General features: G+C 41.4%; 1 protein-coding gene across 1 annotated transcript in view; it reads right to left on the minus strand.

The window, feature by feature from the left end:
* The window catches only part of mgat4a (alpha-1,3-mannosyl-glycoprotein 4-beta-N-acetylglucosaminyltransferase A), a 68,047-nt gene extending 64,019 nt beyond the window's left edge, over nt 1-4,028 (minus strand). Inside the window, exon 1 of the mRNA XM_046053807.1 lies at nt 3,215-4,028. Within this exon, the coding sequence (XP_045909763.1) occupies nt 3,215-3,308 (94 nt within the window). The 5' untranslated portion in view covers nt 3,309-4,028. The remainder of the gene's footprint in view (nt 1-3,214) is intronic.
* Between the last annotated feature and the right edge of the window lie 7,190 nt (nt 4,029-11,218).

The following is an 11,218-nucleotide window of genomic DNA, read 5'->3' on the forward strand; positions in this document are numbered from 1 at the left end:
ACTCCTTTGTGGGAATTCAAAGCTTATTAATAGTAGTACTTTAATAATATTTCTGACTGTGCGTGTGATGACTGCTTTGTGTCACTTGACTCATCTTGATGTCACATTGTATAAACACAATCTGTTCTCAAGTCTCCCTTGTCAAAGAGTTAATGAGACTTCCCTAATTTAGAAAAGCTAAGTAGATATCTCTTATGCCTGAAGGTGAAAGACAATACGTTTAAACATGAAAAATATTTTTTTAAAGCAACAAGTGGTGGTATAATGCAGTGATGGTAGCATAGCTTGTCATGTTGACAACAAACAAGGTGGTTAACGAATGTTTGATGTATCACCAGTAAACTTTATTGTCAGGAGGAACTCTCGTAGATTGCGTATAATAAAGTTTGTTTGTCCTATCACTCTGAAAGGTGATATTGAGAAAGTAACTCTCTAATCTGACTTTCCCGGCTACCCACTCATCAGTTTTAATTGTGAAAAAGAGCACATTTACAGTCTCCTTTTATTAATATGGTAAACACAAATATAAGAGCTCTGCTAATCTTAAATGGCAACAGCCTCATTTTGAGGATGTTCTGTCTGAGATTTAACCACAGAGATACCAGAGCGGACTCTCACTAGGGGATGGGGCAGTCTCTGACAGCGAAGTACACATTCTGGAGAGTCATTCAACATGGAGTGTTTGGACAGCTGACTGGCACAGCTCTCATTCACAGCAGTCAAGTGACCAGGAACAGGACAGGCTGCCGGAAGCAAAGGGTTAGGCAAAAAAATTAAAACTTTGCCTAAGATTACCTCTCTACCGCTACAGCCCCCCCCAAAACAAAACGGCCAATCTTATAGACAACAGTAATTGAACACCGCCATGAGCCTGAATAGAAACGTTTTCTGTGTACAACAACTAGAACATGTTTTGAAAATGGTGAGAATGACTCAATGCCTGAGGCAAAGTACACACTGAAACACCCACGCTAGGCAGCATCAAGAGAAGCCATCTATAACTGCAGGGAGAAATGATGTGGGACATCAAAGAGGCTCATATCCATCCATCCATCGTCAACCGCTTATCCTGTGTACAGGTCGCAGGAAGAGGCTCATATGTTTAATTTAAAAAAAGAAGAAAGAAAAGCTGTGTTACATCATCTCATTTTCAGACAAGAAACCACACAAACACAGAAAGGCAAGGAACCAGTGCAATTCAGGTTTGCCTGTTTCCCGTAATTGGAAACCAAATCGACGGGTTATGTATTGAACTAATAACGGAACGTGCTTTGTTCTGTATTTTTGAGAATCAATTAACTATGGGAGAGAAATATCACATGTTAGACCATTAAGACAGGGAGATTTGTATGAGATAGAAGGAAACCCTCCTGCTCTGTTATCCCTCAGCTTGTCTGTCATGTTATGTTCCACTACTCAAACAGAGGATGAGCTTCTGATTGGTCATGATTGGCAGTGTCAGGACGAAGGGACTGAAGTGAGTGGGCTGCTAAAAACTGTGAGGAGACATTTGTTTTCATAAAATAAAACTGATTTAACCATGCAATAGTCTCAGAAAGGCTGAATAAACCAAAAGGCTAATACAACATAAGGCTACTGTTTAAAAATCAGAGAACACATTTATTAAATCAGAGCACTTGCATAAGAACACAGCTCTAGCAGAGCACAAAATCGTTTTTGAATTTATGAACATTTCTGTCACAATCAGCGGGAGGTGCATAGAAACAGCTGTTTGCAGCTTGCAACTCTGTCTCATCAGTTAAACCTTCAGATAAACTAATGCTAATGGTATAAATCAATACTCTATCTTTCACTGCAAGACATAAAAAGAGATCTTCATTACTGCTCGCACCCTTTTATCCCCAGAACATTAACATTTAACACATTTTGTAGTCCAAAGTGAAATGAACCTTGGATTAAACAAACAGGATTGCTGTCAATGTTGCTCAATGCACTGCAACTTAAGAACACAGGTGCGAAATAGATAAAAACACAAAAAGAGAAGAAAACATATTTGACAACACGTAGGCAGCACATACGAAAGAAGTGCTGCGAATAAACCAAGCACAGTCAAATTAAGAAGCACATTCTCCAATTTGTCAACACCTACTAAAATAAAACTCACACTACTATAAAAATGACAAATATCTAGTACAGATAAAAAAGATGTTTGTTTCCAACTTGTAGAAAACTTCTAGTCAATGGTATCTTATTATGTGAAATTCAACACAAGGGTCTGCTTTCAATATCCTCTGTTTTGGCTACAGACCTACCAGATTGTATCAACAGGTGTGGCAGACAGAAAAGAAGTCAACACCACTTGACCTTTGCTAATCATACATGCACTTTCATCAAGCCATGGACCTGTGTTGGAACGCTCTAGTAGTGGCACTCATTGGACTCTATTGAAAGGAAAACACTTCATCAAGCTGATAAGCTCCACAGTAATCACCAACATGAACCCTTGGCTTGGAATCTTTCTAAAAGCTGCAATTATTTACACTCTGCTGATAATAAGCCAGTAAGGCCCACAACCCTCCCCGCATAGATTGGTTTAACCCCGTTAAGCCTGCCCTTGCATACGACTGAAACACGGACACACTTGTGCCTGATGCCAAACGTTTGAGAGGACATTTAAATTTATATATGTATTTGTAAATATATGTTTCAGATGTTCACATGAAAGACCTCAATGTTTCTGCAGGAAAGTGAAAAGGCAATGAATAGCGTGATTATGAGTGCTGCAGACTGGCTGGCGCTTTAAACTGACGGGGTCATACTGAATTATCCCTAACTGTTGGATGGAAACAGAACAGTGTCGAGATGAGCAATGAACTGTGAGGTGAGATCAGGGCTGACTGCAGATCTGCCATGCTGTCAAACTGTGAAAACGCATACATCAATGGAACAGCAACACTTCAAAACAACACAAAGGAGTTTAGAAGGGACTAATGATTACAATAAGGTATCCCTTGTTTAAAACACGCTGCCTGTTAATATCAATCTACAAGATAGAAACAGAATGGGGTCCGAAGTGAACTGCAACACCTGCTGTCCTACGCCAGGGTGCTGGCTGGACCCACGTCAGCTTGATGCCTCCTGGGTTGTTGTTAGTTGTTTTTTTTAACCAGGCCTTTCAACTGTCGCTTCTTCTAAAGGCCAATCACACCTTATATTTGTGTGGCAGCCGTGGTGAGAGAGGTGTCCAACCTACCTTTGCCATTCTGCCACGCTGTGTACCAGGACAGGCTGAGGAAAGACGTGAAGAAAATAATCGCAGTGGCCACAGTTCCATTTCTGAGCCTCATCTCATTTCAGCGATGCCTCCCCTCGGCTGAGTGTCGGGGACCCCGGAGCTGCCGTTGCCTCCCTCCCTCCTCTCTCTCTCTCAGCCTTCAGGGTGTTGAGACGGGTGAAGGCGCAGGCATTTAGGGGAGTCAAACGGTTAAAAACGCTCTCGCCGAAAGGACTGTGAACACGGGCTTCTGCGCTGAGTGCTCGATCGCACAGTCTCGGTGCGTCTTTCCTTGTCGTTGTTTTGATGTAACTAGGTCCTCCTGTACCGTCTTACTGCGATCAGTCACGAGTCAAATGCCGTCCGTCACAACACCGCTTACATAGTGGGTTAAGATGAAAGAAGCTAGCTGCCGATACAATCCATTGAATTTGTTACAGCCAGACGTTAGCTACAAGTTACAAGTGGAAGGCATTTCGAGTGTGTGACGGTTGGTCCTCTGAGATTGGCTGGTCGGTCTCTGACGGTGGCCGAAAGGCAACGCCTCAAATGTCGTTGATTCCCCTTCAGCTGGCAACAGATAAATTTTTTTTTTTAAAAAAGCACCTTGTTGCTTACTAACCTCCAACCTCCCGTTATCGTTTCAACGTAGCCACTAAAGCCGCTTTCAGATATGGAACACGTAACGTTGCTGGCTTCTTCTATCTGTTAAAGTGATGGGATTTTGCCAGTCATTCACTGGTAACTTTAATGTTCCTTACCGCTTCATTCAGACTTAACTGCACACTATTACGGAATGAGCTGTGAAATCGCGCGATATTTGGCACCAGGTGCACGAGAGGGAGCGAGACGTAGAGGAAGAGAGCGGTGACTTTAAAAAGTAGTTCTAGTGAAGAAGTGTTTTCTGTACTGACATGCTTTAAAACGATGGATTAGTGGATAGATTATGGATTTTATTGAGTCTTCAAGACATTGAATTTATAACTTCATTAGTACACTTCATCATGCAAAGCCCAAAACGCTTAATGAAACATTATCTGAATACTAGTAACAATAGGTAATACCCTATGGTAATACCTTAATATCAATCAATAATAAAGTGTTTTGTTTTTAATCCCATACTATAAAGTATTTATATATCTATTGTGTTTTGTTTTTAATGCCATATGTTAAATGTATCTATTGTTATTAGTAGTATTTTCTTTGATAATCGATTTATTATTTTTGTAGATTTATTATTTTGTAGTTGTATTATTGTTAAATATGGCTTTTAGGGTATAAAGGGGTAGGAGTACGTTTTCACACACGTAAATAGGGGTGTACCTTAGAGAATAAAGATATCAATCAATCAATCATTTTGTTTTTAATGCCATCCAGTTGGGTATATTTTATATAATGGCATACTGTAAAGTATTTTTTTATGTAGGACTATTTTGTTTTGTTTTAATGCAATACTGTAAAGCACTTTGAGTTGCATGTCATGTATGAAAGGTGCTACACATATAAAAGGTATACCGGTAGTTATTATTATTATTAAGGACCATCGTGAGCGCTAATGACCATTTTTCACACCAGCTTAACCATTCAATGTTATCAGAAAGCAAATTCTATTGCCTGTCTTACAATATCCGACAGTGTACAAGTATTGAGTGACAGGTTGTTAAATTGGGACTCTTGTGTAATTCCTATTAGCTCACATGCTGTATGCAGTGGTGGAATATAACTAAGAACATTTACTTAAGAAAAGTACTTAAGTACCACCCATAGTGGGTTTAAATCAAGGGCAGCTGGACTTGGCTGAAGTTACTCAAAGATATTTTGCCTCTCATCCAACAGGCTTCTTCAGTTCTGACTAACTGATGGGGAATCCCAGCTATTTAATCTCTATGGGGTCATTATCAAGGTGATGGATATCACTTCGTTCGTTGTTATGGTTGTTGGAGTCACCCGAGGCCAAGTCTGATCTGAGGTCAAATGTGAGTGTTTGTTCAGTCTCCTGGGAAGGGATGAAAGGACAGCATTATAGGTGAGGATAAGTGGTGTGGCAGACCTCATCCCCTGTTGAGAGATGGATTCTCTACTCTGGTGTAAATTGTACTTAAGTATAATATTAGCCTAGAGTACTTTACTTGAGTTGCCGTGTAAACTAAAGATCAGTCTCTGTCTAGGTTGGATAATATTAAGCCAACACAATATCCTTTGGTCTTATGAACCTTTTATTGCAATACCAAAAGTTACATACATACAGATCTCAGCGTGATGTATACTGAGACTCCGAGCAGAACATTACACAATAATTCATACTTAGAACCACACTTGTGACAGCTATGCTTCTCAGTTCTGTTTGTACTGATAAACATCTCTTTGTCTAGACATGGTGTCACTTCACCTACACTGAAATGTATCCTGGACACTTATAAAATATATAATATATAAAAGAGAGGAAACACATATCAAATGCAGATACCTCCATGCACCAGAACTCACTGAATAGTTTGGTGAGTATGAAATGACGGTACAGCCTTTACAGTCATGGAAGATTTTGGACCAACGTGCAAGACAATGCTCTTCACAGCCATCTTCACAAGACCAAATTATATAGAACTTTCTTCTTCAAATCCATTTAGTAATGTCTGATACTATGTCCTTTTGTTTTTTGTCTGGCTATGGTATTTTTTCTCTGCTGTACTCAGTTCTCTCTTGCAAAAGAGATCTTGATCTCAATCACATTACCCGATTAAGTAAATTTTGTATATATGTAAATGAGGGAATATCTTGTGGAGGAATGGGGTTCATCCCTCCAATTATAGAGTTCCACAGACTTGGCATTACAACATTGGTGATGTTAACATTAATGCATCCATAGTTATCATCCAATGATATAATATATATTATTCTGAAATATGCCATTCTGCATGATGAGTACTTTTACTTTTGTTACTTTAAGCACATTTTGATGCCACTAAATATATACCTTTATTTAAGTAAGATTTTGAATGCAGGACTTTAACTTGTAACACAGTATTTGTGAACTGTGGTATTGCTACTTTCACTTAAGTGAAAGATCTGAGTACTTCTTCCACCACCGCCTGTAGATGTTTAACTCCATTCACTCATATTTTTTATATAGGCTACTGATGTCTTTACATTGTCAATTATCTTACCTATTAAGCTGACGCTGTGCATAAGAGACACTGAATGAGATAGTAAAGTTGTTACAGTGAACTTCGAAGGTGGTATGCCTACAAGATGTGCATTATCTATCTCTGTATGTTGAACAGAGATAGATGTTAACATGTTTAACATGTTTAAATTAGAGACATTGTTCATAAACTTTAAACCTTTTTATAAACTGCGGGAGTTTTCCTTGTTTGTTCTGGTCGCCGTTTACATTACACCTCAGGCCTGTGTTAGTGAGGCGTTACTACACCTGGCCGACCAGATAATTAATGTGGAGAAAAAACATCCAGACTTCCTGCTTATTGTTCTTGGAGACTTCAACAGAGCAATCCTCAGCCTTGAACTTCCAAAGTACAGACAGCACCACCAGGGACACTTGCGCACTGGACCACTGCTACACAACATTAAGGGACGTCTATCGCTCTGTTCCCCGTGCAGCCCTGGGACTCTCTGATCCCTGTCGGGTTCATCTTATCCCGACATACAGGCACAAATTGAAATCTGCTAAACCTGTTGTGAACCTGTGTGAGTGTGAAAAGATGGACCAACTAGTCAATGCTGGATTTACAGGCCTGCTTTGACTGCACTGACTGGAGTGTTTTTGAGGCAGTAGCCACTGACCTGGACAACCAAAAACTGACACTATGACATCTTACATCAGTTTTTGTGAGGACATGCATGTTCCGACTAAAACCTCCCGCACATACAACAACCAAAAACCCTGGTTCACAGCGAAAATCAGGCAGCTTCTTCAGACCAAAGAGGAGGCCTTCAGAAGTGGTAACAGAGTCCTGTACAACCAGGCCAGGAACACTCTGACTAAAGAGATCAAAGCAGCAAAGAGGAGCTATGCTGAAAAGCTAGGAAACAGCTTCACAGCCAGCGACCCTGCATCAGTGTGGAAAGGCCTGCGGACACTCACAAACTACAGGAGACCATCCCCCAACACTGCTGGTACTCAACGACTGGCAGACAAGCTGAATGGTTTCTACTGCAGGTTTGAGAACCCCACAGTCACACCTCTCCCCCACTCCAGCTCCAACTTCAATCACCTTCCCCCACTGCATTGCTGACATCCCCCCTCTACGACCCCTCACCTACACTCATGATCTGTGAAGAGGACGTGAGCCAGCTCTTCCAAAGGCAGAAGATCAGGAAGGCTCCTGGCCCAGATGGTGTCACCATCCTCCCTGAACATCTGTGCAGACCAGCTGGCCCCCATCTTCACACAGATCTTCAACAGATTACTGGAGCTGTGTGAAGTTCCCTCCTGCATCAAATGCTCCACAATTATTCCGGTCCCCAAAAACCTTCCATCTCTGGATTAAATGACTACAGGCCTGTCCTTTGAAAGACTGGTGTTGGCCCACCTGAAGGACATTACAGGCCCCTTGCTGGACCCCCTGCAGCTTTTCTACAGGGCAGTGGATGATGCAGTCAACTTGGGACTGCATTACATCCTGCAACACCTCGACTCTCCAGGGACATATGCAAGGATCCTGTTTGTGGACTTCAGCTCGGCGTTCAACACCATCAACCCGGACATCCTTAGCACCAAACTCACCCAGCTCACTATGCCAGCCTCCACCTGTCAGTGGATCACAGACTTCCTGACTGACAGGAGTCAGCAGGTGAGGCTGGGAAACATCACATCCAGCACCTGGACTATTAGCACTGGCGCCCCCCAGGGGTGTGTGCCCTCCCCACTGCTCTTCTCCCTCTACACCAATGACTGCACCTCAGGAGACCCATCTGTCAAACTCTTTAAGTTCGCTGACGACACAACGGTCATCGGCCTCATCCGGGACGGTGATGAGTCGGCCTACAGACGGGAGGTTGATCAGCTGGCTCTCTGGTGTGGTCAGAACAACCTGGAGCTTAACACGCTCAAAACTGAGGAGATGATCGTGGACTTCAGGAGGTGCCCCCCCACTCTGCCCCCTATCACCATACTCAACAGCCCTGTGTCTGATGTGGAATCCTTCAGGTTTCTGGGATCCACTATATCCCAGGACCTAAAGTAGGAGCCCAACACTGACATCATCATCAAGAAGACCCAGCAGAAGATGTACTTCCTGCTCTAGCTCAGGAAGCTCAACCTGCCTGAGGAGCTGCTGATCCACTTCTACACAGCCATCATCCAGTCTGTCCTCTGCTCATCATCACTGTCTGGTTTAGATATGCCACCAAAAAGGACAGGAACAGACTACAATGGACAGTCAGGACTGCAGAAAAGATCATCTGTGCCAAACTGCCTTCCAATCAGGATTATTATACATTTCCAGAGTCAGGAAATGGACAAGAAACATCATTGCTGATCCATTTCACCCCAGACACAACCTGTTCCAGCTTCTCCCCTCTGGTTGGCACTACAAAGCACTGTACGCCAAAACCAACAGAATCAGGAACAGTTTCTTCTCACAAGCCATCACTCTGATGAACAGCTGACTTGTGACTCACGGTGTCAGGAACAATTCCTGTGCAATAACCCAGTCACTCTGTCTCTAATCAGCCACCTGTTTACTGACTACCACCTATTATTTATTTATCATTCTCTCATTTTCTATTTCAGTGCTGTTCATACTGTTCATATTGTCATATTGTATATACTGTATACCAAATCCACCTACCTCAAGAACATAACACCTGCACATAATGCTTATTTATTCAAGCATCTTTTGCACTATGCTCCATCGCACTGTGTACATGTATACATGTATGCATGTATGTGTATGTGCACCTGTATATCTCATCCACCTCAGACATGTACATAATAATAATGATAATAATGGTAATAATAATTTACTCCTGCATCCTTTGCACTTTACTCATTGCACTATTGTCTCAATCTGTCTATATTTTTTTTGTTTAGTGTGTATATATGTCTTCTCTATAGTGTAGTCAGTGTCTGGTTTTATTATTGTATTATTGTATAAGTAAGCACATCGTGAGCAATGTACAATCCTGAGTCAAATTCCTTGTATGTGCCGCACACCCGTACTGATGTAGTGGCATCCTGCCCCGCAGGCAGCTTGCTAGAAGACATTGCTCATCTTTTCTGACTGGAAATCTTCTGCTCTTTAGACAGCTCAGTGCTGCAGAAAAATGGGAGCCGATGGCCAGGTCTCACCGATGGAAATATACAAGGTGCGGACGTAAGGAGAGGCCCACACTGTGGGTCAAGTCAAGTCAAGTCAAGTTTATTTATAAACCACATTTAAAAACAACCAGTTGACCAAAATGTTGGGCAAGTTATACAGTAGAAGACATAAAAATTAAAACCAGATAAATTAAAACAGGCCAAACAATTAATGACATACAGCAAAAAGACAGTTAGATACAAAATAGATAAATAAAAACACAAGCGCAGGTGCCTCTAAACAGACTCAAAAGCCAAATATAAAAATGTGTTTTAAGTCCATGGTGGGGGATGATCTAATAATCAGATTATTCCACAGTCTCGGGGCCGCCACTGAAAAGGCACTGTCACCCTTTGTTTTCATACGAGACTGTTGGATGGGCCAAGAGGGATTGGTTTCTGAAATAGTTCTGAAATATAAGATGGAGCCAGTCCATGTAATGCCTTAAAAACAATTAACAGCACCTCTCTATATTTGACTGGTAACCAGTGAAGAGCAGCCAATATTGGGGAAATATGGTCCCTCTTCCTTGTACCAGTTAACAATCTAGCAGCTGCATTTTGAACAAGCTGCAAGCGTGATAAAGATGAGTGACAGATGCCAGAGTACAAGGAATTGCAGTAATCAATTCGAGAGGATAAGAGCATGCAAGACAGTTTCTAGGTCCTTTACAGAGAGAATGGATTTAAGTTTTGCTATGGTCCTTAAATGAAAAAAGCTACCTTTAACAACAGAGTTTATATGTTTGTCAAATTTTAATGCTGAATCAAAGATAACCCCTAAATTCCTAGCCAAGGGTTGTACATTAATGGACATTAATGATAATTCCTCAACTGAGTTAGGGGAACCAAATAATATTACTTCTGTCTTTTTCTGTCATTTTCATTTAGTTGGAGAAAGTTTATTGCCATCCAACACTTAATATAATTTAGACAGTTGTAAATGGACTGTAAGGACTTTGAATCTGTGTATCATCAGCATAGCAGTGGTATAATATATTATGTTTACAGAGAATGGAGCCCAAGGGGAGCATATAAAAAGCAAATAAGACTGGCCCCAGGATTGAACCTTGAGCTACTCCACATTTAATTGTTGCTGAAGAAGAGGAAATGTTACCAATGTTAACAGAAAAGGTTCTATCATTCAAGGAAGAGTGAAACCACTGTAGCGCAACACCCTGGATACCAACCCCTTGCTGGAGGTGATCCAGGAGGATGTCATGATCAACGGTGTCAGAAGTCGTGCTGAGGTCAAGCAAGAGTAAAATAGCACAATTTCCAGTATCACCAAACAGCAACAAATCATACCTTAAGCAGTGCCGTTTCTGTGTTGTTATGTATAGTGAAACCTGACTGAAAGTTATCCAGCACATTGTTTTCAGCTAAAAACGAGGAGAGTCGAGAAAGAATGACCTTCTCCAATATTTTAGATATAAAAGATTATTTAGAAATGGGCCTAAAATTATTAAATCCATAGGGTCAAGATTGGGTTTTTTAATAAGAGGCTGAACCACAGGATAGACAACAGGGCGTAGACAACTTTTCTTAGTGACGCGCAAGCGCGCTGAGCGGTAAACACAATGACAGGGCGAAGCCTATATGAAATATAACAAGTAGCCTATATCGGGGGCTTACATGAATGACTGATAACATCCTGTCAAACG

This window comes from Micropterus dolomieu, linkage group LG07, assembly GCF_021292245.1.
Source record: "Micropterus dolomieu isolate WLL.071019.BEF.003 ecotype Adirondacks linkage group LG07, ASM2129224v1, whole genome shotgun sequence".
Classification (NCBI taxonomy): Eukaryota; Metazoa; Chordata; class Actinopteri; order Centrarchiformes; family Centrarchidae; genus Micropterus; species Micropterus dolomieu.